The sequence below is a fragment of the Macaca thibetana genome, chromosome 9 (genome assembly GCF_024542745.1).
Source record: "Macaca thibetana thibetana isolate TM-01 chromosome 9, ASM2454274v1, whole genome shotgun sequence".
NCBI classification, from domain to species: Eukaryota; Metazoa; Chordata; class Mammalia; order Primates; family Cercopithecidae; genus Macaca; species Macaca thibetana.
This window is the reverse complement of record NC_065586.1, coordinates 101,343,749-101,366,728: the sequence shown is the minus strand read 5'-3', so window position 1 is coordinate 101,366,728 and position 22,980 is coordinate 101,343,749. Positions and strand designations below refer to the sequence as shown.

The 22,980-nt window shown below is 40.5% G+C and overlaps 1 protein-coding gene and 1 long non-coding RNA gene across 2 annotated transcripts in view; both read right to left on the bottom strand.

Moving 5' to 3' along the window:
• Nucleotides 1–22,980, bottom strand: part of SORCS3 (sortilin related VPS10 domain containing receptor 3) — a 612,976-nt gene that overhangs the window by 43,560 nt on the left and 546,436 nt on the right. Inside the window, exons 16-19 of the mRNA XM_050804899.1 lie at nt 22,194–22,327; nt 11,414–11,527; nt 8,043–8,214; nt 5,547–5,733 (exon numbers count right to left, since the gene is read on the bottom strand). Coding sequence (XP_050660856.1) covers nt 5,547–5,733; nt 8,043–8,214; nt 11,414–11,527; nt 22,194–22,327 — 607 coding nt within the window. The remainder of the gene's footprint in view (nt 1–5,546; nt 5,734–8,042; nt 8,215–11,413; nt 11,528–22,193; nt 22,328–22,980) is intronic.
• On the bottom strand, nt 14,104–15,039 carry LOC126963055 (uncharacterized). The gene is made up of 3 exons (XR_007728906.1): nt 14,701–15,039; nt 14,563–14,654; nt 14,104–14,427 (listed from the first exon to the last, which is right to left on the bottom strand). It is a non-coding gene; the product is annotated as an uncharacterized LOC126963055 (long non-coding RNA).

Here is a 22,980-nt window from a genome sequence, read left to right as displayed (position 1 = left end):
AGCCTGTATTGTGATTTGGGGTCAACGCATTGTGTGGAGGGCTCTTCCATTATTCCTGATTGTTAATGGGTTTCCATCTCCTTCAACAATCGGCCATTGTGCCTCATCATCTGCAGTACACACTGGGTGTCATTCAGAAACTGGCAAGGCTGTTTTCCAAAAAGGGAAAAGTATATCTCCCTAAATCAAAGGAGACACAAATGTCAGGTTACCAAATAATAAAAAATCTGCTTGCAGAAAGGTAACCAAGTTTCTCATTTTTTCCCTCAGAAAACTGATAAAAGCAGCATGATATTCTAAACTAGCAAGTAGAATAATATACATGAACACACCCTAGGCAATAAATGAGGATTTTAGTTTCCAAACTAAAATGAGAAGAGGACAAAGCTGATGAAAAACTGTTAATGTGGGCCGGTGCAGTGGCTCACACCTGTAATCCCAGCACTTTGGGTGGATCACCTGAGATCAGGAGTTTGAGACCAGCCTGGCCAACATGGTGAAACCCCATCTCTCTTAAAAATACAAAAATTAGTTGGGCATGGTGGCAGGTGCTTGTAATCCCAGCTACTCGGGAGGCTGAAGCAGGAGAATCACTTGAATCCAGGAGGTGGAGGATGCAGTGAGCCGAAATCGCACCACTGCACTCCAGCCTGGGTGACAAGAGCAAAACTTCATCTTAATTTAAAAAAAAAGGGGGGTGTGGGCAGTAATGTATCAGTGTTGCATCTGAGAGGTACATAATTTTTTAACACTGCAAGATTTTTTCTTCCTTTTTCCCTCCTTTCCTAACTCCTTTCCTTACTTTCCTTTCTATCTTTGTCTTCCTCCCTCCTTCTTTCTCTTCTTTAATCCTTCCTACATACCCAAATCCAAATAAAATATTTTAATTCTCTTCCTACTATGTCAGAGCACATTTCCTTGGTTTCCACCATCATCAATTTGATGAGAACAAGTAACTGAAGAGACTTCTATATGAAGTTCTTAAGCCACAACTGTAGCAAAGACATCTCTTCAGCCTGGATGGCTTGAATTCTTCTTATTGGTGGAGCATTTTTCAGGCCATCTAGCCATCCTTATTTGCTTCCCTGGTAATTCTGGAGACAAGTCAGTTCAAAGGGATGCTTCTCATTTCAACTCTGGCACAAATGTACTTACACGATTTTTTCCTTTATCTTATGAGTCTTAATCCTACACAGACTATTACCTTGTTCTAAAAATAAGGACAACATTTGCTCTGCCTTCCTTATAGTAATAAGAACATATGAAATTGTTACATGGTTGTTTAAAGTACCAATAATTAATGAAAGAATGTCATGATTTCTACCATTACTGCCCACCACCACCACTGCCATCACTGTTTCTGTCTGTCATTGGGTAGAAGTCCCTCTAAGGACTTCAGTGAGCATTCTCCTGAGTCTAATTGGACATATTCTGTGTCACAGGTAATTTTATATTGAAGGGGAAAGTGTTTGGACAGCGACTGCTATTTGGGTGGGGAGACCAGCCAGGCCAGTGTATGAGCAAAGGATAAATGCTTGAGGGGGATGGATGCCCTAGTTTCCATGATGTGCTTATTTCACATTGCATACCTGTATCAAAACATCTCATGTACCCCATAAATATATATACCGACTATGTACCCACAACAATTAAAAATAAAATAAAACTGAATACTTAAAAGGAAGAGTATCTACAGCCTGAGAATGCTTTCTGCCTAAAGTTCTCTGCCTTGACCCCAGACATATGGCATCTCAAGATTTCTCTTAGCAAACACTTTCAACTTTGTCAATTCAGACACACGTTTGGTTGAAGGATGACTTATTTTAAATAAGAATTTTTTTGTTATTATTTTTGTATGATTTGTTTGTTCATGGGAGCAAAAAAGGCACAAGATGGGAGAAAATAATGGATAATTTCATTGCTTTATTTACTCATTTTTAGGAGTTTACCTAATTTATGTCTCTTTACAGTTTGTGTTTTATTGATCAATGGGGGAAGAGAAAGAGGCTGTGGGGAGGGGATTCTGGCTAGTCCACTTCCAAGGAGGGAGATGAAAAACTTCCTTCTCCATGCCCAGATTCAAATCTCTCATTTTTCTCCTGATAGGAAAGGGGCCCCTTTAGGGGACCTTTTTACCCTCAAAGTCACTGCTTCTGTTCTCACTGTTATCCTCCAGAAAGCATGAAACCTATTCCCCAACACACCTCATGGGAACCCTGGGATCTTCCACAGTTAAGCAATGATGCAGCTGTGGTTCATGGCCTTGAGTTTCTTCTTGGCTTTCTGTCACTTGGGGGTCTTGGCTCAGTGGGACCTGACAGTGTCAGGTCCTCTGATATCCAAGAAGATAAAAGGAGAACCCCTTCTCCATAAACTCATGCCAAACACAAAAAGGATATGGCGTTTACGACTTGGAAGACCATCACTCATGGTTGCATTTATTCCGCTTCAGGACAAGCATGTTTGGTTAAAAATAATCCTAAGGAACACTACCATACAGCAGTTTTTTTTAGGCAAAGATTCTGAGCCAGGAGCCCTGGGCTTTGATGTGGAGACAAACGAAGGATCAATGAGAAGAGATGACAGCTGAGCAGAGGAAGAAACAGTGCAAACTTCTAAATTCCTCACTGTCAAATAGTACCCCTTTTGATAAAAATCTAATAATCTGTGCGAGATTGGTTATTATGGGCAGCTAACAACTACGTTTGTTAGCTAATGGCCCAAGATAAGGCCAAGAGCAGTCTCCACAATAAAAACTGTCTGGAAAATGCAGCCATGATTGATTTGGAGGGAATTATGAGCACAATAAAAGTTTCAAGGAACATTTCCTCCCTCATGCACATAAGCCACGGTATAAACCTGTTCCTTGCTGTTGTGTTTTTTGCCAGTAAGATACATTGGTTGTCACACCCTGAAGGCAAGGCCTACTCTTGGCAGAATCAGAAATGTGGGTGGGGCAAGTCCTTGGAACAGAGAAATGTGAAGTTCATTTTCCTTCTTTGTCTTCATTTTTAAATGCGGCAAAAATGTCAGGTACGAAGTTAATAGGAAGTACTTAGTAAATACTCTAATTTATCATGCACCAAGCTGAGTGATAGGCAGCATTCCGCACACTGTGCCAAAAAATAACATGGACCTGAAATTGCTGTCCTGAGGAAGGTCTGCTTGCAAGTTGGCCCCTGGCTGGTAGCTGGGAAGATGGCTCTGGGAGTGTTTCCAGTCAACCATTAACTGATAAGAGTGGTTCACCCTGCCTAAACTGTTCTTGCAAACAGTATGGTTTATTCCCAATGCTTTCCATTGGGAATCTGGAGTTTTGTTACATGCCAGGCAGAGGGTACCTACATGACTGGCCCCCATTAAAAACTCTAGGCACTGAGTCTCTAATGAGATTCTGTTTTAGACAGTCTTTTTATACATGTTACAACTCATTGCTGGATAAAGGAGTGTCCTGTGTGACTTTGTAGGGAGAAAACTCACGGAAGCTTCTGCCTCGTTTCCTCCAGACTTTGCCCTCTGAGTCTTTTCCCTTTGAGGATTTTGTTTTGTACCCTTTCGCTGTAATGAATCATCGTCATGAGTGAAACTTTAGCTGAGCCTTGTGGGTCTGCCTAGTGAATCACCAAACCTGGTGGTGGTCTTGGGGATACCAAACACATGCACACCTCATCCAGCTTGATTCTCACATTCTCACAGCCTCCCTTTTAGCTAAGCACTGAAGATAAGGTGTTTTTTTTTTTTTTTTTTTTTTTTTTTTTTTGAGACAGTCTCTCTCTGTCTCCCAGGCTGGAGTGCAGTGGCGCCCGGCTAATTTTGTGTATTTTCAGTAGAGACGGGTTTCACCATGTTAGCCAAGACGGTCTCAATCTCCTGACTCCTTGATCTGCCTGCCTTGGCCTCCCAAAGTGCTGGGATCACAGGTGTGAGCCACTGCGCCCAGCCAGCATTGAAGATAAGAAATTGGAGGTTTATAAAGCCTAAGAACATTGACCAATAGTAGACATTTAACAAAGGAATGTGATCGGAATTCAAGCACAGATCTCCCTTGTTCCAAATCCTGGGCTCATGAACACCATGCACACCACCCACCTGGGTTTCTGACCTGGTGCTTCTGGCACAGAATGGTTGTAGTTGATGTGATGTGGTTCTCACTTTGCCTGTTTATGGCTCATTTGTAGCAGCACCCCACTTTCCCACCAGAATGGAAACTCTGTAAGAGGAGGGCCATATCTGCATTGCTACCTCCTAGTGCCTAGCAGAGTGCCTTCCATATTTTAAGACTTCAACAAATTTTTGTTAAATTAATTAGTGAATGATCGGATTTTTTTGTGTGTGTTTACTATTACAAAAGCCCCATGAGGCAAAGTAGCAGTCAGAATTAAGTCATTTTAAAACTGGAGTTCAGGAGATCCAGAGATAAAATCATTTATCTCATGGCCATGTAGCCTGTCATTTTTAGGGACATGATTGAGCTACATAATCCAGGTCTCCTCTCACACACATCCCTTATCACTTTTGGTCCCTTTACTGGCATTTTGACCAGAGAGCTAGGAGACTAGCTAGCTTACTGTTTGCCAGGAAGCTCTTAGGTATAGGTTGTTTATATGATAGAGTTGATGCCATCACTGAGTTGTTAATAGGAGGGTACTCCTTGTTTTCACTTAGACTCTTTCAGAACTTAAAATTTCACCATATGTAGCATATTACCTAGAAATTATTGTGGGGTATGAAAGTAAGAACCATGGAAGTCCTTAGACTCAAGAATATCACTGATACACATGTGGGAAACCAATCCCAGTCCCATTACAACATTTCTTTGACCTGACATTCTAAAATCACAATATTAAAGTTTCAGTTTACATGCATCAAATTCTAGAATAGACAATACACAAAATGCATCCAGCACAAAAGAAATATTTTGGAACACCAACTGTTCTTTTGGTTTGTGCCAAGCAACAGCCAATAGCAATGAAATAGATTCTAGGACAACAAAATATTTTTGGACAGTTCTTAGAATTGTCAAAACCGAATGAATTTGCAGTAACCTTTTATGTAAAAATTAGTTTTGTGTGTGTGTTTAGTTCTACATTAAAAATATCCAAACGTGTTTATTTAATCCTTCTTTGGCTCTTACAACACAAATAACAGTTGACTTTGATTTTTGCATTCTTCATTCATGATAGATTGAGAATGAGCCTGAGACTATCAACCAGATGGCTTGTTTCTTTTTCATTTTGAGGATTCTCCAAAAGGAAGAGAGGAGACTTTTACCTGAATGTGTATGCATGCACACATTTATATCAGAGCAGAGTGGTGCTGAAAAGGAGGGCCCAGTTGGTAATATGTTATCCAAACTTCAAAATAATCAATCTATTTCCGTATCATAAAACTCAGAAACACAAATGAGTACATATCTCCACCATTTGGTTTGGGTAATTGTAGTAGTCATAGTGAACCTGGTCTCAGCTCTGAATTTTAGGAAGTCTGAACAGAACTAGTTGCCAACTGGGAATAAAGAGAAAAAGGGGCTGGTGCCTGCTACTTACAAACCACATGCAGGAAGAGGACAGCTGTATCTGAGCCAAGGTTGTTCTCTGCATAGGCTGTCACCTGGAAGATCCCTGCACTCTTATACACGTGCTTGATGCCGTCCTCGATGGGGCTGAAGTTTGCGTAGGACACAGCAATCCCATCCCCAAAGTCAAGCTGGATGTTTGTCCTTTGGAGATCACCCTGCAAGACGGCATAGCAGATGGGTCAATTTACGTGGTCCAGCCATACTCCTATCTGACGCTTCCTCCTGTTGCTTCAGCATCAACTTCTGATGACCCATAGTCTTTCTCAAGGGGCTGAAACACCTGCAACACAATGATCACACTCCCATCTGATCCACAGGGCACTATGGGCAGGCACTATGGACCTATTGTCTTCATCGCCTAAGCTTAGGGCAACCTGAGTTGGTATGACACTGGCAATAGTGGGCAAGGTAGACCCTCTATAAAGTTCTGAAGGGAAGCCAAGGTTTCACTGACTCCCTCACATACATAGTTTAATTCTCCTTCTGTGTCGTAATAATAATTGCAGTTATAGTAGCAGCAAATAGTTACAGAGGTTCTTTTATTAGTGCCAAGCAAGTACCCTCTTCATAATTCCATATTGTAGAAAGTATTTTGTCCCCATTTGTGTGGGGACAAAAATAAGTAGTTAGACCAAAGTTTCATAGTGAGTACAGGAAGACCAGGTTCCAGACCCAGTCTGGTTTCAATAATGCCTTCAGTTGCCATGCAGTTGTAATTGTTCCTATTTTGAGTATTTGCTATGTTACAAGAATTATGCTACTCACTTAATACATATTATATAACACCATCTGCAAAATAACAGCAGGGATAGGATGGCGATTCCCATTCTACAGATGAATACTGCATATCACCCAAAATTATACCCTTGTTCTGTTATCCTTGGACTTCCCTAAATCTACCTAAGCCTCCTCTTCCCTGAAGCCTTTTCAGATCATCCCAGCTCACAGATATCTCTATCTCTTGGAAAGCCAAGAGCTCTCTGTATACTACCTGGTAACATCATGCCAATGATTCAGGTGAATGCATCTCACCACCCAAAGCCAACATTTAGCTTCTTAAGGGCCTATGTTGAACCCCATTCTTCTTGGTCCCCACCCTACCACCATCACATTGGGCCAACACTTTGGATCAACACAATGCACTTGACCACAAAACAAAGATCCTATATGAAGAAGAATATCATTGCTCTGTTCATATATGAAGATGAATGATAGAATAGAGAAATACATCATTTTGGAATTATGAGCCAATCCTTCTGCCCAGTGAATGTGCACTGATCACAGTTTCACTTTCCATCTCTTCCCCCATGGCAGCCCAGATGTGAATGAAATATTGATAGGTGCTCTCTTGCCCCCCACACAATGTCAACTATCCTTGAGTTTATGAATATAAATTAAAGTGGAAATGAACTGGAGGCAATTCAAATTGATAAGATCGTGACTCTTCACATCCATTCAAGAGAAGGTTTTTATAGCTGTGGTCCTGGAAACTCCCTAGTGGAAATGTGATAATGACCTCCTCTGAATCTTAAAGTCCTTTAATTCAAGCACCTGCTATAAGTGAAGGCTGAGAAATCTGTCACCCAGGATAAGGAACCTTCACCACCCTGTCCAGTGTGCTCCTGACTTTAAAGGTTTCTGAAGTGCTCATACTTGTGAAAAAAAGACTCCTGGCCTGTTTTGCCCTCTTTCCAAGATCTCAAGAGCACAGAGCAATTTGCATATAAATTTAGAGGGCTGTGTCAATCAGGCAAGCCTTCCTGCTCCACCACTCAGCAAAGAGTGCCTTAAATGCCTTAGTATAGTAAGCAATTCAACAGCTTATAAAAGAAGCAGACAACAGAGATATTCCCATACTGGAATCAAGGTATGCAGTCTGATTTTACTGCCCAGATTTCAGAAGACACTAAAAAAGCAAAAGAATACAGCATCTAGCTGATAGAAAAGTAACTAATACCACACTCTTTATAAAGATAACTTTAAAGGATTTCAATAATCTTCCCCACCCTCACGCTCATACTTTCAAAACCTTGTGAAAGCTTCGTGGGCTTTTCTAATCAGTGGGATTAAGGGTTAGAATAAAGCAAAAGAGGCTCCTAAAAGCAACAGATAAAATTCAAATTTCCTTCCTCTGGCCAAGTTTACAGTTTATGGTCTTATGGTAATAAATATTCTCTCAGCAAAGCAGACTTTAATGGAGACCCTGAAGAATATATCCACAACTGCATGCTCCAGAGGCAAGCGGGCTCCCACTGCAGACTGGGTCTTTATTGTGGGATAAAGGGAGAAAGGTCAGTAAACACCCCAAGCCCTCTTTCACCCTTGTCTGTCTTCTTTCCAGAAGTTTCAGCTTCTCACCATTGACTATGGTGCAGGGGTCTCTGGGAATGTAAGATCTTCTTTTTCCATTCTGGGAATGGTCTGGTTGGGAGTTCCGACCTCAGAGAACCAGTCGAGCACCTACCTCCTCCATGAGGATGATGAAAGTTGCATTGTGTCCCTGCTCTGCCACCAGGCGCCCATCGGTCGTCACCACATGGAGGCCCCGAGGGGCTTTTCCAGGGCACATCTGGGCCTTGGCGGTGTACTTCTCTCTTAGCCCATCTGTGCAGTTGTTGGACACAATCCGCCGATACCTAAGTAGAATTGACAATTGATAGTGGTTTGTGTCGAGTGTGTTGTTGCTGTTGTGTGTGTGTGTGTGTGTGTGTGTGTGTATGATAAAGGGAATGTAAGAGAGCAAGAGCAAAACAGGTGCTTCACACAGCGGCCCCTAGAAACCAAGTCTCAAAGAAGACAGACAGACATTTATGAAGCTGAACAAATGCTGAGGACCTGCTATCCCTCCATCTTGGGAAGAGTAGCTCCTTAAACATTATTATTGATCCTACCTGGTGAGCCACAGATTGGATCAGTGTCTAAACCAGACAAGAAAAATCAATGTCTGACTCACACACAACAAAAGAGGAGGCAGACTCATTGGACTAGGGAAATGGGAAAAGCAGGTGCTTCTACTTGTGAGGGACAAACCTGTTTCTATCTCCCAGAGGCCATCTCCAGCTTTCTCTGTACCAGAAAGCAGGTAGAACATCAAACTTTTTCTAACTCTGATTAATCAGAAGGCTGCTACCTATCTTCCCTATTCCTCCAGGGCATCATTTCTTCCCCTAATGCCTAATAGCCCTTGCTGTGGAGCCACTGGGCTATTTCAGAGCACACTTTATTTTCTCCTTGCTAATATTTCATTTCTCACTCAGCATAAACAGCAGATTAGAAACACAAATTTGAAACTCCTATTCAATCTCACTATGCCACTATGTAAAATTATCTTATAGAAGAGGTAGGCATGGGAAAATCACCTGACAAAGCACTATGACCTTCTGTGACAAGGACATCATTATGTACAATGACACCATGTCATCTTCCTTGCCCACCAACCCCAGCACATGAAGTCAAGCCAAGAGCTTTCCTACAACCCTGATCTGCATGATGGGCATATTTCCAGGCACATGACCATCTATAAGGCTGCACTGAACATACAAATGTTCTGGTAAAACCACGTGAAAGAAACATACCACCACTATGACCATCACCACCATCATCACCAGCAGCATTATTATCACCATCATCATCACCATTACATGCTCATTACATTTTGTCTTCTTTCACTCACTATGTCAAGAATAATTAACAAATCCATCTATTTTGCCTTCCTATGATGGTTTCAAAAACAGAGAAATTTATAATTCTTTTTGAATGATACTAGTCTTCCATCATACCTGACATTTTCCCTAGATCCCCTCAGCCACCCCACTGCTGAATTACACCTCCATTCAGAGATCCCAGGGGATATTAAGCAAATGTTGTATGTCATTATTGTCTTAGATCAAATTATGATATGATATCTTGCATATATACATCATTTTTGTCAACTGAGCTTATAATGGGTCTAAAGTTATTCTGGTTAACACAGCACCACTTGTCCATATGGTAGCCAATATGGTAGCTCACCTTGTGGCTACTGAGCACTTGAAATGTCATTGGTGTGACAGCTGAAATGATAATATTTTTGAAATTTTGGGTTAAAGAAAACATTATTAAAATTAATATCACCTTATTTTTTACATTTTTAATGTGGTTACTAGAAAATCTAAAATTACATATATGCCTCACATTATAGTTAATTTGGTCATCACTGGTCTAGACAGTCAAGATTTGTAATCAATTTATACTTTCTCAGGATGTATAGTTACAAGATACTCAGTTTTTACTGATGATAGCTATTTCAGTGGGTACCATGTCCTAACACAAACTTGATATCATCTACTCTTCTTTTTCAAGTTCAGTTGGCCATTAACTCAAGCTGGTTGATGATTTGTAAACATAAGCCAACATTTACACAATCTGGAGGTATTGGTCAACATCTGTAGCATATTTGCTTTCTTTTTTTTTTTTTTAATTGCCATTCCCTTTCATTCTCCTGAATTATTTTGTTAGCTATTTGGGATTTTGGCATACCTAAGTTGCTTAAAATGTGGTGTACCTACACATGTCACATGATCCTATGAAATGTTTTAATTCAATTCTTTTATAATTCTGTTTTAACCTGCAATCACATTCAGCCTAGGCCCTCGCTGGGAATTTGGTGGCCCAACTAATCACTTGTGCCCATAATACTCCCTTTCCTCAAACTTCCTGGCACTTTGTTCTCTGACACCACAATCTCTTTAAGTTCATGCTGTAGGATCTGCAATTTGAATGCCTTAAGTCCCTAAACTATACTTGTACAATTAAATAACAGCAAAGATTCTTGAGTCTTAGCTCAGGCTCCAGGAATAGCCCTCCCAGCACTAAATAGTTGGCATGCATTTCAGAGTATCTCAGACCAGTCGGCACTTCTTTTTCATCATATTTTTTCCTTTGTTGACATCAGTTAGGTAGATAGTACCAACACTATGTTACAACTAACTATGGCAAAAGCATCAAGATGAATAACTTGACTGAGATGACAGAAGATCCACTGGGAGAGTTAAGACTGGCATCCAGAAAAACTCAGTCCCTTGCTACTCAAAGAGTGGTCCAGGGACCAGCAATATCGACATCACATGGGAGCTCACAGAAAAGAAGAATTTCACCCCCATCCCAGATCTCCCAAATCAGAAACCGCATTTTAATAAGATCCCCAGGTGATTGATGGGCACATTAACATTTGAGAGGTGCTGTCTTAGACCACCCATCCACTTGCCAAATCTGTTCTTGGTTATAGAGACAGCAAAGGAAAGGGAAAGACAACAAATCTTCAAGAAAATGTTTTTCAAGCATCTGAAAGAGTAACTGATACATGAACAAAGAGATAAACATGCATGTAATTTGAGAATTCCTGAAAAGCAACCTTGACATTTTTATTCCAGGAATTCCTAGAATGGAACTTTGGAATTTTCATTTTAAGTTTTCAGCATCAGTGTCAGAGAGTTTCAGTTCATCTTTCACTAGAAAGTACTGTAATATCTGCACATTACTTGTATTAATTTAATTCACTTGAGTGTCAAGGAATAAGCTACATGTCCTTCCAGAAGAGAAGGATTAACTAAAACAATAACTATGGTCTATCATAAGTAAATATCCAAAGGTATTGAAATCTGATTGATCAGAAATCTCTTCTGATGCTCCCCAAATAAGTAAGCTAAAGAACTCCTCACTTCCCCTCAAATGCCATTTGTTATAAACAGACTCTATCTTCACTCCATTGTATTCAATAGCAATGCATGTCCTTCGGTCCTAGTTTAGAGAAACAGGAAAACAAGTGAGCTGAGTTCCTGAAGGTGTTTTACTTACCCAGTGCTGTTAAGGTAGCTTTGACCAAGGCTGCAGTCCTTTGATGGGGATGCTGGATTGTACCAGAAAGCTGGGACACACTGGCTCTCCCCATGTCTCTCATACCCATAGTCACTGTCAGGAAAATGAATATTGCATAGTAGTACATATGTACAAATGCTAAAGTAACCACAGGCACACACAAACATATACATGTCCCTATTGCCATCCAGAAAGTCCTAACACATTGTTTTAAATATCCCCAGTGAGGGTAAATATTCATATTTTGAAAGTGAACTTTTAGCCTTTTAAATAATTCCATGTGATTTGGAGTCCAGTCGACAGAACAAAATAGCAACTTGGCAAATAGAAATTCTAGGTTTAAAAAGGTATTGATACAAATAATGTGGCAGGTATATTGGCTTGGGAGTAAATGTGGAGGATGCTGTCAAAAGTACATTTTAAGTCACAGCAGAATTATTGAAATAAGTACATGACAACAAAGACAATGATTTACCCTCTCTGAAACAAGTATATGCATGTCCATTCACATGGACACATGGAGTCAGTCAAACTTTTCCTGACTAGATAAAATAAAGGCCCCTATTTCCCTAAAAATAAAACAAAACTACACTGTAGCTCTTTTTGTGTTTCTTTAAAATCCTAGCCATAATAAAATGAAGAAAGTCTGCTACGATTTCTTTCCGCTTTTCTCCCTGATGAAAAACAGAAAAGGAACAGAGCAGTGTAGAGAAGGAGGTCCCCTATCTGAAGTACAAATGGTGTTTCCCTACTTCTTGGAGGTTCAGAAGCCTCCTGGGTGTGTAAATGTCAAAGTAGAAGAACAATAAAGTACGTAGAAGGGATTATTGCTCTTGTAGCCAACCAGAGTCATTGAGGGTAGCTTCACTTGGCAGAATTCATGTTTCTAAGTTAAGCATCGTAGGGTTTTCTGAAACCCACCGATGGGGCAAAATGAACTGGACATATAAATATTAATCCATTAAGTGTTAATAAAACATAAAGCAGCAGAAAAGAAGTTGCTTTCTCAGAACCCACAGCTCCTTTCTTTTTCTGCTTCCTGCATATTCTTTGAGCCAAGATTTTGTGGAAGTTCAATGAAAACAGAGGCAAATTGTCTGTGTGTGTATCTACAATAGGAATGAAGGGGAGAGGGGACTGAAAATTTAAATTTAATTCCACATCTATTTATAACTCAATATGTGCCCTGCCCTGTAAAATAATAATAATAATAATAATAATAATAGTAATAAACTTAAAAAGGTGTGACAATCCCTGTCCTCAAAGGGTTTTCAGTCTTTGGGGGAGAGAGATACAGCATACCCCAAACACGACTAAAGAACAGAATAAAACGATATGCAGCACAGCACTAAACAGTACAGCTAAGAAAGAACCAATTGATTAATGAGATCATACACAATATCTTCCCAGTCTGACCCCACCCCACCTTCTTACCCAGCTTCCCATCAAACTCTTAACCGAAGACTCCTAGCCAACCTTTTCAACCCTCTTTATCTTTTTATATGTAATCCCTCAGGCTTGAAGCATTCCACTGTTTTCTATGTTTGGTAGTTTCCTACTTATCCTTCTTTAATATCTAGGTCATAGAATGCCATCGCTGGTTCCCCAGACAAAATCTTTGGGGTCATAACCTGTTGGTAACTATAAATGGAAGCTACAAAAGAGCAGAGATATTCGTCAGTTTTTATTTGTTTGTTTGTTTTTGACCAATAAGAATTTAGAACAGTACCTAGGACATTTCAGGCATTAAATATTTATTGGGCAAATGAATTCCAATTACATTAGAAGGCAATTGCAGCTGGGCACAGTAGTTCACACCTGTAATCCCAGCACTTTGGGAGGCCGAGGCAGGTGGATCACCTGAGGTCAGGAGTTTGAGACCAGCCTGGTGAACATGGTGAAACCCCGTCTCTACTAAAAATACACAAAAAGTAGCCAGGCATGGTGGCAGACGCCTGTAATCCCAACTACTTGGGAGTCTGAGGCAGGAGAATCGCTTCAACCCAGGAGGTGGAGGTTGCAGTGAGCCAAGACCGCACCACTGCACTCCAGCCTGGGCAACAAGAGCGAAAACTCTGTCTCAAAAGAAAAAAAAAAAATTATCCCATTGCATTACATGGTTGCCATTACAACGGTCTCTGCAGGAAGACTGTGAGCCCATAACGGATGCCACAGTGTGGACTGCAGAGAGTCGCCCCAAGTGCCCAACAGATTCCCGTGGAGTTAATGTGACAAGAATCATGGATTGCTACATAGAAAGGTGGAACTTTAGATCAGTCTTGATATTGGCATGTTTAAATGAAGCTGGAAGGAAGGAAGGAGAAAGAGACATTTCTGCCAAGTAAATGTTTTGGCCGAGCCTCCTGATTAACTACTGGAGATCTCTCAGCCTGACAGTTCATATGGACTCAATGTTGTGCCAGCTTGTAATAGCCCATGAGAGCTCACAGTTAACATCTCAGAAATGTTGCAGGCTAATTAATGGTTGTTAAACAAAGCCACTATTAAAAATGAAATTGTATGAAATTTCAATTATATAAATTATATTACAAAGGTAACACTTAAAACATATATTCCTGATTACTATATTTCAATATTATATACAATATATACTATATTATATAAAAACTATTCTATCATTCTAATGTCCATGCTATTGAGGTGCTTTACATCCATGTATCTGTATGGTGGGAATATTATATAATGTGTGGTACTAGCTCTCTCTCTGTATGGTGGGAATATTATATAATGTGTGGCACTAGCGATCTCTCTGTATGCTGGGAATATTATATAATGTTGTGGTACTAGCTCTCTCTCTGTATGCTGGGAATATTATATAATGTGTGGTACTAGCGATCTCTCTGTATGGTGGGAATATTATATAATGTTGTGGTACTAGCTCTCTCTCTGTATGGTGGGAATATTATATAATGTGTGGTACTAGCTCTCTCTCTGTATGGTGGGAATATTATATAATGTGTGGTACTAGCGATCTCTGTATGGTGGGAATATTATATAATGTGTGGTACTAGCGATCTCTCTGTATGGTGGGAATATTATATAATGTTGTGGTACTAGCTCTCTCTCTGTATGGTGGGAATATTATACAATGTTGTGGTACTAGCTACCTCTCTGTATGGTGGGAATATTATATAATGTTGTGGTACTAGCTCTCTCTCTGTATGGTGGGAATATTATATAATGTTGTGGTACTAGCTCTCTCTCTGTATGGTGGGAATATTATATAATGTTTTGGTACTAGCTACCTCTCTGTATGGTGGGAATATTATATAATGTTGTGGTACTAGCTCTCTCTCTGTATGGTGGGAATATTATATAATGTTGTGGTACTAGCTCTCTCTCTGTATGGTGGGAATATTATATAATGTTGTGGTACTAGCTCTCTCTCTGTATGGTGGGAATATTATATAATGTTGTGGTACTAGCTATCTCTCCCCAGTTCTGCGTTCACTCATGTCAGGTTGGTAGCTTGAAATCTGCCATGATGGGAATATGTATGATGATCAGCAGATACCATTAATCAGGGAGTATTTATTTGTTTGTTTCCAGAGCCAGCAGTTAAATATTTATTAGCACACTGCTGGATCTCTTATTTCTCTCTTTTTTTTATTTTATTTTTTGATACGGTGTCTCGCTCTGTCACCCAGGCTGGAGTGCAGTGACGCGATCTGAGCTCACTGAAACCTCCAACTCCCAGGTTCAAGTGATTCTCCTGCCTCAGCCTCCTGAGTAGCTGGGATTACAGGCACCCACCATCATGCCCAGCTAATTTTTGTATTTTTAGTAGAGATGGGGTTTCGCCATGTTGGCTAGGATGGTCTCAAACTCCTGACCTCAAGTGATCTGCCCACCTCAGCCTCCCCAAGTACTGGGATTACAGGTGTGAGCCCATGTTCCTGGCCTGAATTACTTATTTCTAAGCATTATTTGTCTGTGGAAATATTGGGCTGTGGTGTATCCTTACTACCTTCTCGAAAATTCTCCAGTTGTTTTCCGAGGTAAATCTATTGAATGTCCTACTAACCCTAGGGATTACCTTCCTATGAAGGAAGGGTGCTCTCTCTTAAGCAATTTTAAGAATGAAAGAAACATCTTAATGGCCTTTGCTAAATGTAACTGTGTTTAGCAGTTCTGTTCAGCTCTGCTACCTGTTGGCAATGCAGTAATTTTAAAAGGTGCACCAGGCATGTTGCTTTGCCCCAAAGAGTAAAAGAATTTCATTAATATTTAACAACATTAGTGGAAGCTGGCTGCCTCCAAGCTGTGGACGTCTTCATTAATTTCTCCTAAACGTATATTAAAATATCTCATACAGCCCAACCTCCTTCCTAGCTCCGAAGTCTGCATGATTAGACACACAAGCAGTTCCAGCTGTTGCTCCAGCTTCCTGGGGAAAGGCGTTTTTCTGTTGAATTGTGAAGTTTGGACAGAATGCACCAGAAAGTTTGATTTGCCTCGGGGAAGTCTGCTGCTGCAGATTCTGCAAACATACACACATTTTCCTTCAAGAAATAAGTCACCTCTACGTCTTTCTCCACTATAACAGCTTTAGAAGTTTTGAAAGTTTAGGAACAACTTTTGCATTTCTAGGAACCTGTATGTCTTCTAAATTCCATCCAGGGAAAAGGCTTAGATTCTAAAGGAGGGATAGCCAGGACAGTGTAGAAATAATAATAATAATAATAATAATAATAATAATAATAATAATAAACCTCTGCGTGTCAAAATACGAAGGGATACTTTTATTCTTGGATCCAATCTCCTAAGTTGGTAGACTGGAAAAGAAAAGCAAAAAGGGGAGAAATGACTATGCCAAAGATTGTACACAGCTGGCAGTGGCAGAGGTGGTAACAGAGACTCCTGATCCCTGTTCAGCATGAGTCCAATCCCATGGGGCTCATCAATGAGACCCCTAGTCCCCAGGAATGACATTCTGAGACTCTTGGAGCCAACCAAGGAGTCATGGTCTCTTCCAGACAAGCTGCAGGGGCTCTCAGACCACTCACAGCCATATCACAGCCTCCCTGATTCCCATTTCTCCACCCTCCCATCTGCCAGTTGAGAGTCCAGTGCTAGTGATCTACAGGCACCCTGTTCCACTTTAGCAGGCAGGATAGCATGGTAGGTTTGGGATTAGGCAGATAGAGGTTCTTGGTAGGCATGGACTGAGCACTCAACAAACACAAGCAGGCTCAAGAGCAACAAAAACAATGGATTAATCATTAACATCATCATTTAGCTAAGACATAAGCCCAAATACAGCCGTAAAGAAAGATTATAATTATATCCAAACCATTTCAGAAATTGCTTGGAAAATCCAACAATCATTCCTCAAATATTTCTCCTAATTTAATTCCATGCTGTCCATCTGCCTTATCCCTTTACTCACCAACAACCTTCTTATATATCTGTTTTCTTTAGGTTTATGTTTTCTTCCTGTTTTCTCAGTCTCTTATTTATTTCTTTGAAGTACTGCCTATTTTTCTTTTCTTCCTCAGCAGGAAGTCTACATAGTCCCATCGCCACCTCCTGCAGGAAGCCTTCCATGATTACTTCAGTCCACAGTGATCTTTTTGTTCTCTTTGTTTTGTGTATCTATAGCATATACAGTCAGAACTAGTGCTGTTCAATAGAACTTTCTATTATAAGAGAAATATTTTATATTAAGCTAATATGGTAGCCCCTAACTAGTGCAATGAAGAAATAACATTTTTTATTTCTTTTTAATGCAAATAACCACATGTGACTATGATAATTTTGGACAATAAAATTCAGCATTATACTATTTTCTGCTATGCCTTCTTTTAGTGCAATAACTCTTTTGTATACATTGTTTATTGTCTTATTTATCCTCTGACTTGTCCACTATGGAAACACATCCTTGCTCGTGCTCCATACGCAGAGTACTCAAGCTTACTCTGGGGAGCCACTAGATTAATGTACTTCGGATACATCTGAATGTATGTGCTGTGACACCCCCAAATCTCCTCCCCTGTCTTCTACATCACCACTCGATAAACTTGCTTTGTGGACGTAGTGCCGTATGGGACATGGAGGTAGCCTGTAAAACATAATAAGACTCAGGACTCTGAAGTCAGAATAATATTATCCTGAGTGAATTACTTAACATCTCTGTGTTCCATTCCTTTATCTGTAAAATGTCTATAACAGCAGACTCTCCTTCTGGGAGTTCATTGAGAAGATTAAGATAATTCATCTCAAAGACTAAAACATCTGCTACATAGTAGGTGCTCAGTAAAAGTTTTTGTTGAGAGAGAAGTTAGGTGAATGAGTGAAAGAAAAGAACTCCTGGGCATAATAATCTCTGGTTCAACCTGGTTTCGTACTGAACAAGTGAATTCAGGTCTCCTGGAGGGCTACTGCCTCTCAAGAGCCCTCCTTTGACTGTAGAGGAGCCCCCTCGTGCACCTTTTCTGACTACCTGATGGTCTCTAATAACCTTTACTCTCAATAAGGATTTGTTCCTGGTCCTTATCCAGCGCCATGATGGAGGTTGCTGCAAAGTGGCTCTCTAGGGTACGCTTGAGGCTGGCGGATTTATGAAGCTCTTATGTTGAAACATCGATCTTTATGCAGAATTCATACATATTACTGATACTTGCTCTGGAGAAAGTTGTGGAAGTGAATATTTTGCTACAAATAAATGCTTCTGAGAATCTGGAAAACGTCCTCTTTTCTCGTAGAAGAGGGACAGAGGTAGAAGATATCTTCCCTCTGTGAATCCAGGTTGCACTCCTCAATTCTTCCACCAATGTGAAGACATTTAATCCATCCTCCCCAGTCTTTACTCTTCCCTCCCAAACTGATTGAACTAGGTGATACCCTCTCTCTGCTGTCTCTGAGGCTTGAACTTTTCCTAGATCAGTCAAATGAACCTGCCCTGATTTGGCCTAGGGAAACATTTAAATGGACTGTGCATGATAATCACTGGTACTAAGTGCACTGGGCATTTCAGATGCCTTTGCTAATAATACTTCCTGCTAGAGAGGACCACTGAGAAGGGGACAAGGCTATAGGCCATATGCTGATTTCTGCATTAGCATTAAAGACCAGCAAACAGACAAAATGTATTTGATGGAAAAACTGTATCTTTTAACCAATCACTACGCTTATTGAAGTTAACTTAAAAACAAGAAGACAATTTCAAATATTCAGTCTCATTGTCCCCCCAAAAATCACTGTAAATAATTCAGAAATTTCAGTAATCAAAAACAACTTCACCCCTACTCAGTAGTAGTAAAAAAAAAACTTTATAGGCCATGTGATTTTGTGTGTGTGTGTGTTCTGAGATTATGACCACAAACCCAGCATCAAGCCTTGTCTACTTCTCCACTCTACTCAAGTGGCTCTTCTATATTATTTTTAATATGAGGTATGATTGGCTACAGAAATGCAAACATACACCACCTTATATGTCAAAAAAAAATTCTATAAAATATTTTTGAAGACCATACACCTATTATGATTCTAGTACCAATGGTCAAAACTACTTCAACGGAAATTGTTTTAGTGTTAAGGAAATATTCTACCTTATATTTCATCAACAGCAGTAAACCCAAGTCATTTGGGGATGAGTTTTAATTTTAGAGTAACTAAACTTGGAAACTCTATTTTTTTTTCTGAAGCAAAATGAATCTAAAATAATAAAGACTTGTTTGATTTCTTGAGAAATGGCAGGGTGTGGAGGAAAGAATGTGAATTTAACTAGATCTGCACTTGAACCCGGGCTCATTTTCTCCCAGGGATGTAACTTCGATCAAGTAACCTATATCCAAGATGTTTCTTCTCATTAAAATGGCAATAATAAAGATCCTGACATTACACGGTCTTGGATCCACATAGTACCTCTACCAGTGCAAGTATGAGACCCACAGAAGGCCTGGTAAAGGCTCCCCTTCACCTCTCCCACCATGCTTTACTTATAGTTGCATTCTGACAGCACTCCCTAAAGAAGGTTCAGAAATACTTTGAGCAATGCCACCAGTATCTAACTAAATGGATACGACCCCAAGATACTACTCTGAAAACAGTGCTTATTTGGATGTATAAACTTTGGTTTACTTGCAAAAATGCCATAGGGACCACTTAACCCTAGGGTATAAGAATAACAACAGCAGCAACAGCAGCAGCAATAGCTAGCTTATGTTGTATTTCTACGTTGTACGTCAGTAGGATAAATGCCTTATCTATATTAATGATGTATATTAATATATTAATTCATTCATTCTTCCTTAGGATCCAGTGAGGTAGATGTTATGTATTTTTATTTTGCAGCTGTAGAGATGAAGTCATAAAGATTAAGAAAATTTGCCAAGGTCAAAAACTGTGACTATCAGTGCTAGAATTTTTGCCCAGACCAGTAAATGTTACTGGAATTACTGATGAGAAAATATTTTACAGTTCTTATTTCTTCTCACTTGTGATGCTACCCAGCAATGGGTGAGGGTCTATTATGGCACACAGAGACACAGGAGAATATGTACCATGACAAACTCAAAGACAGTATGCCTCAATGGAGTTAGTCTGCAGAAGGACATAAGGAAGCCTGAAATTAATATTCTGAATATTCAGGTTGACATCAATATGTCACAAGCCATAATTTTGAGTGGCCTACTGCACTCATTGCTATGACTATTTTTGCTTAATTGTGATTAATAATTGAAAATATTTTTCACTATGTGAAAATATACTTTGTTCCCAAGGGCTCAAAATGGTCACAGAGAAGCCCCTGCTAGTAAAATTTAAATTCCATTTAGCATGTCTCATTTTCATGACTTTCACTGAAGCCATGCTTTCCCAGGTATGAGTTTAAGGATGAAGAACAGGTGGAGAGCAGTCAGAGTCACTCCTCTGGCTTCCAGGTATATTCTTAGCAGAAAGTGGGAAACAAAGGATAGTTTCTAGTACAAATCAAGCTTAAAAACCAGCTGGATTAAATGAGGCTGGAAGGAGTGAGGCTGTCATTCAGGGGCAGCTGCTCTGTGCCCACTTGGACTTACTCTGGCTATTTGATGCCAGAGAAGCCCAAATGCAGCTCTATCATTGCCCTGCCCCTCCCAAGTTTAAAGGCCAATGCCCAAGTCCTTAGTTTTGTCTTTTAACAAAGACAAAGCTGGGATGGGCTACCAAAATATTCAAATTGAACTTTAGCTTTTTATTGTGATGCAGAGGAAGAATTCATCCAGCTGGGATCAGAGTCCTATGTACCCATTCCCAGAATTGGGGAGGTTTCTGACCCTCCTAAAAGGAATGATGTTCAGAAACATGCTACAACTATTTACTGAATGTTTACCACGGGCCAGGCACTGTGGATGCAGACACAGGGGAAGTCTAAAACTCCTGCATTCATAGCACTTACATTCTACTGGAGAAGGATAGGTGATAGTAGAACAATCAAAAACATGTTCATTTTGTATGGCAATTAATACTAAGGAGACAATAAAACAGGGATATGCTAGACTGTGCCAGGGTATAGGTGAGATTAGGTGGTCTCAGAAGGCATTTCTGAGAAGCTGATATTTTTGCTGAGACATGAGTGACCCAAAGGTGCTGGTCATGCTAAGATTTGGAAGAAATTCTTGCATTTTCTGCTCCCTGGAATGAGCCAGGATTAATGAAGGTGCAGGAGATGGTAATGTGGTTGCAATACAGTGAATACAGTAAGAACAGTAAGGAATTTAGACATGAAAGTAATTGCAGGGCCAAATCACCCACAATGGAGGAAGCTAAGGAAAGAAGATCAGATTGTATTTTAAGCGAGGGGGAAGATACTGGAGTATTTTAAGTGTAGTAGTGATAAGATATGGTTTGAGTTTTTAGAATACCATCTCAGTTGCTGTGAGGAGAATGAATTTTAAGTGACAAGGGTAGATGTGGAGAGAGTTCGATTCCTGGAGTGATACAGACAGCTGCGAGATGGAAAGAAGTGCTTTGAGTTAGAATGTGTTTTGGGGGTAGAAACTGCAAGGACTTGCAGATGGCCTGGATCTGACAGTGAAAGAAAAGGAGAAACCAAGCCCTTCTGACAACTGAGTGGATAGCTGTGTGTTTTATTGCAGTTGGAAAAACTGGGCAAGGGACTCCTTCCAATGAGGGGGATTCAAGGAAAGCTTTGCTTTGGCTGCCTTAAGTTTGATATCCCTGGTAGTGAATCAAGAGGAGATGAATGCTGAGTAGATAGCCAGACACATATGTGTCCAACCAAGAGAAGGGGGAGGCCAGGGCTAGAGGTAAATATTTGGAAAACTGTCTATAGGTGAGATTTGAATTTCATTAAGTGAGATTTAAAGTTGTTCTCTGTTGCTGTTATTACGGGGAGAAAAAGGAAATAAGAGAGAGGTCACGTGGAAGAGCACAGATGCATGTGGCTGGAGGCAACAGCAAGGCAGTAGCTCTCTAACCTCTGTCAGTGCCCAGCCCAACTTCTCCAGTACTTTCCAACACAGCTGCTCACTGCAGATGAGAAGCCCCCCCTGGAGATGCTGCTCTGATGGAGCAGTGACCCTCTCTGTGAAAATGCCTCAGCCTGTCCTCCTTCCAGGGATGCAGACTTCCCATCTGGCCCAGTAACTGGGATGGTTGGGCCCACAGGCCAGCAGATACACCTCACATCTCTGTGTCATGCTTCCTCTCCTAACTTCATCTTCACCCCACCCCACCCCACAGACAGGTGAAGAAGACCTGGTTGGAATTGGTAATAAAATGCCAAACAACTCACCACTCGAAGTCCCAGTTGGCACAGACACAGGGTTCTGAGACCACTGATCCTGAGTGGTCTCGGCCCAGGGCACACTGAGCTCCTGGCTTACGTTTCTTGAATATTTTCCTTTCTCCCATGACACAAGGCTCTCCCTTAGAGAGAAATTCCATAGTGAGAGAGACAGAAAAACAAAAAGGTGGTGAAATAAACATGTTGTCAACAAGAAGCATTAGCCTGTTCATTCTCATTTAGGTACTTTATGTAGCAGTCTCATTCTCAGTAATGATCCAGGAGTTTCAAGAATAAAAGTACTAATCTTTTACTACTACATAAAAGGAACATTATGGGAGGTGGGCCCACTTCTACCCTCCACCCACCCAAGCCAGTGATGTCTACATCATCCTGTTTCTGCTCCACCTCCACGGAGAATGTAAGGACTCCAGGCATCTTTGCAGACCACCAGGCATTTGCCCAAATGGCTTCAGTAGCAATTCTAGTGGAAAGGAGCCCATTTCTGGCACATTTTTCACATCATCTTCAGAGGGAAATTGAAGTTGACCCAAAATGTTCCCTCTCTATGATAAACGACCATGCCCAAATCCTAATTCCCAGTCAAGGACAAAGAAAGGAGAAGTTGGTACAAATTACAAGAACCCAGTGGTTCTGAAGAATGCAGAAGCTTGCTTATTTCTCATAGCAGTAAATATCTACCATTGCTATACCTACTCACCCCGAAACCCTTTCTCAGTGGACCTGTTCCCAGTGCTCTGGGGCCCTCATTTCAGGCCAGTCTGAGAAATGCTCT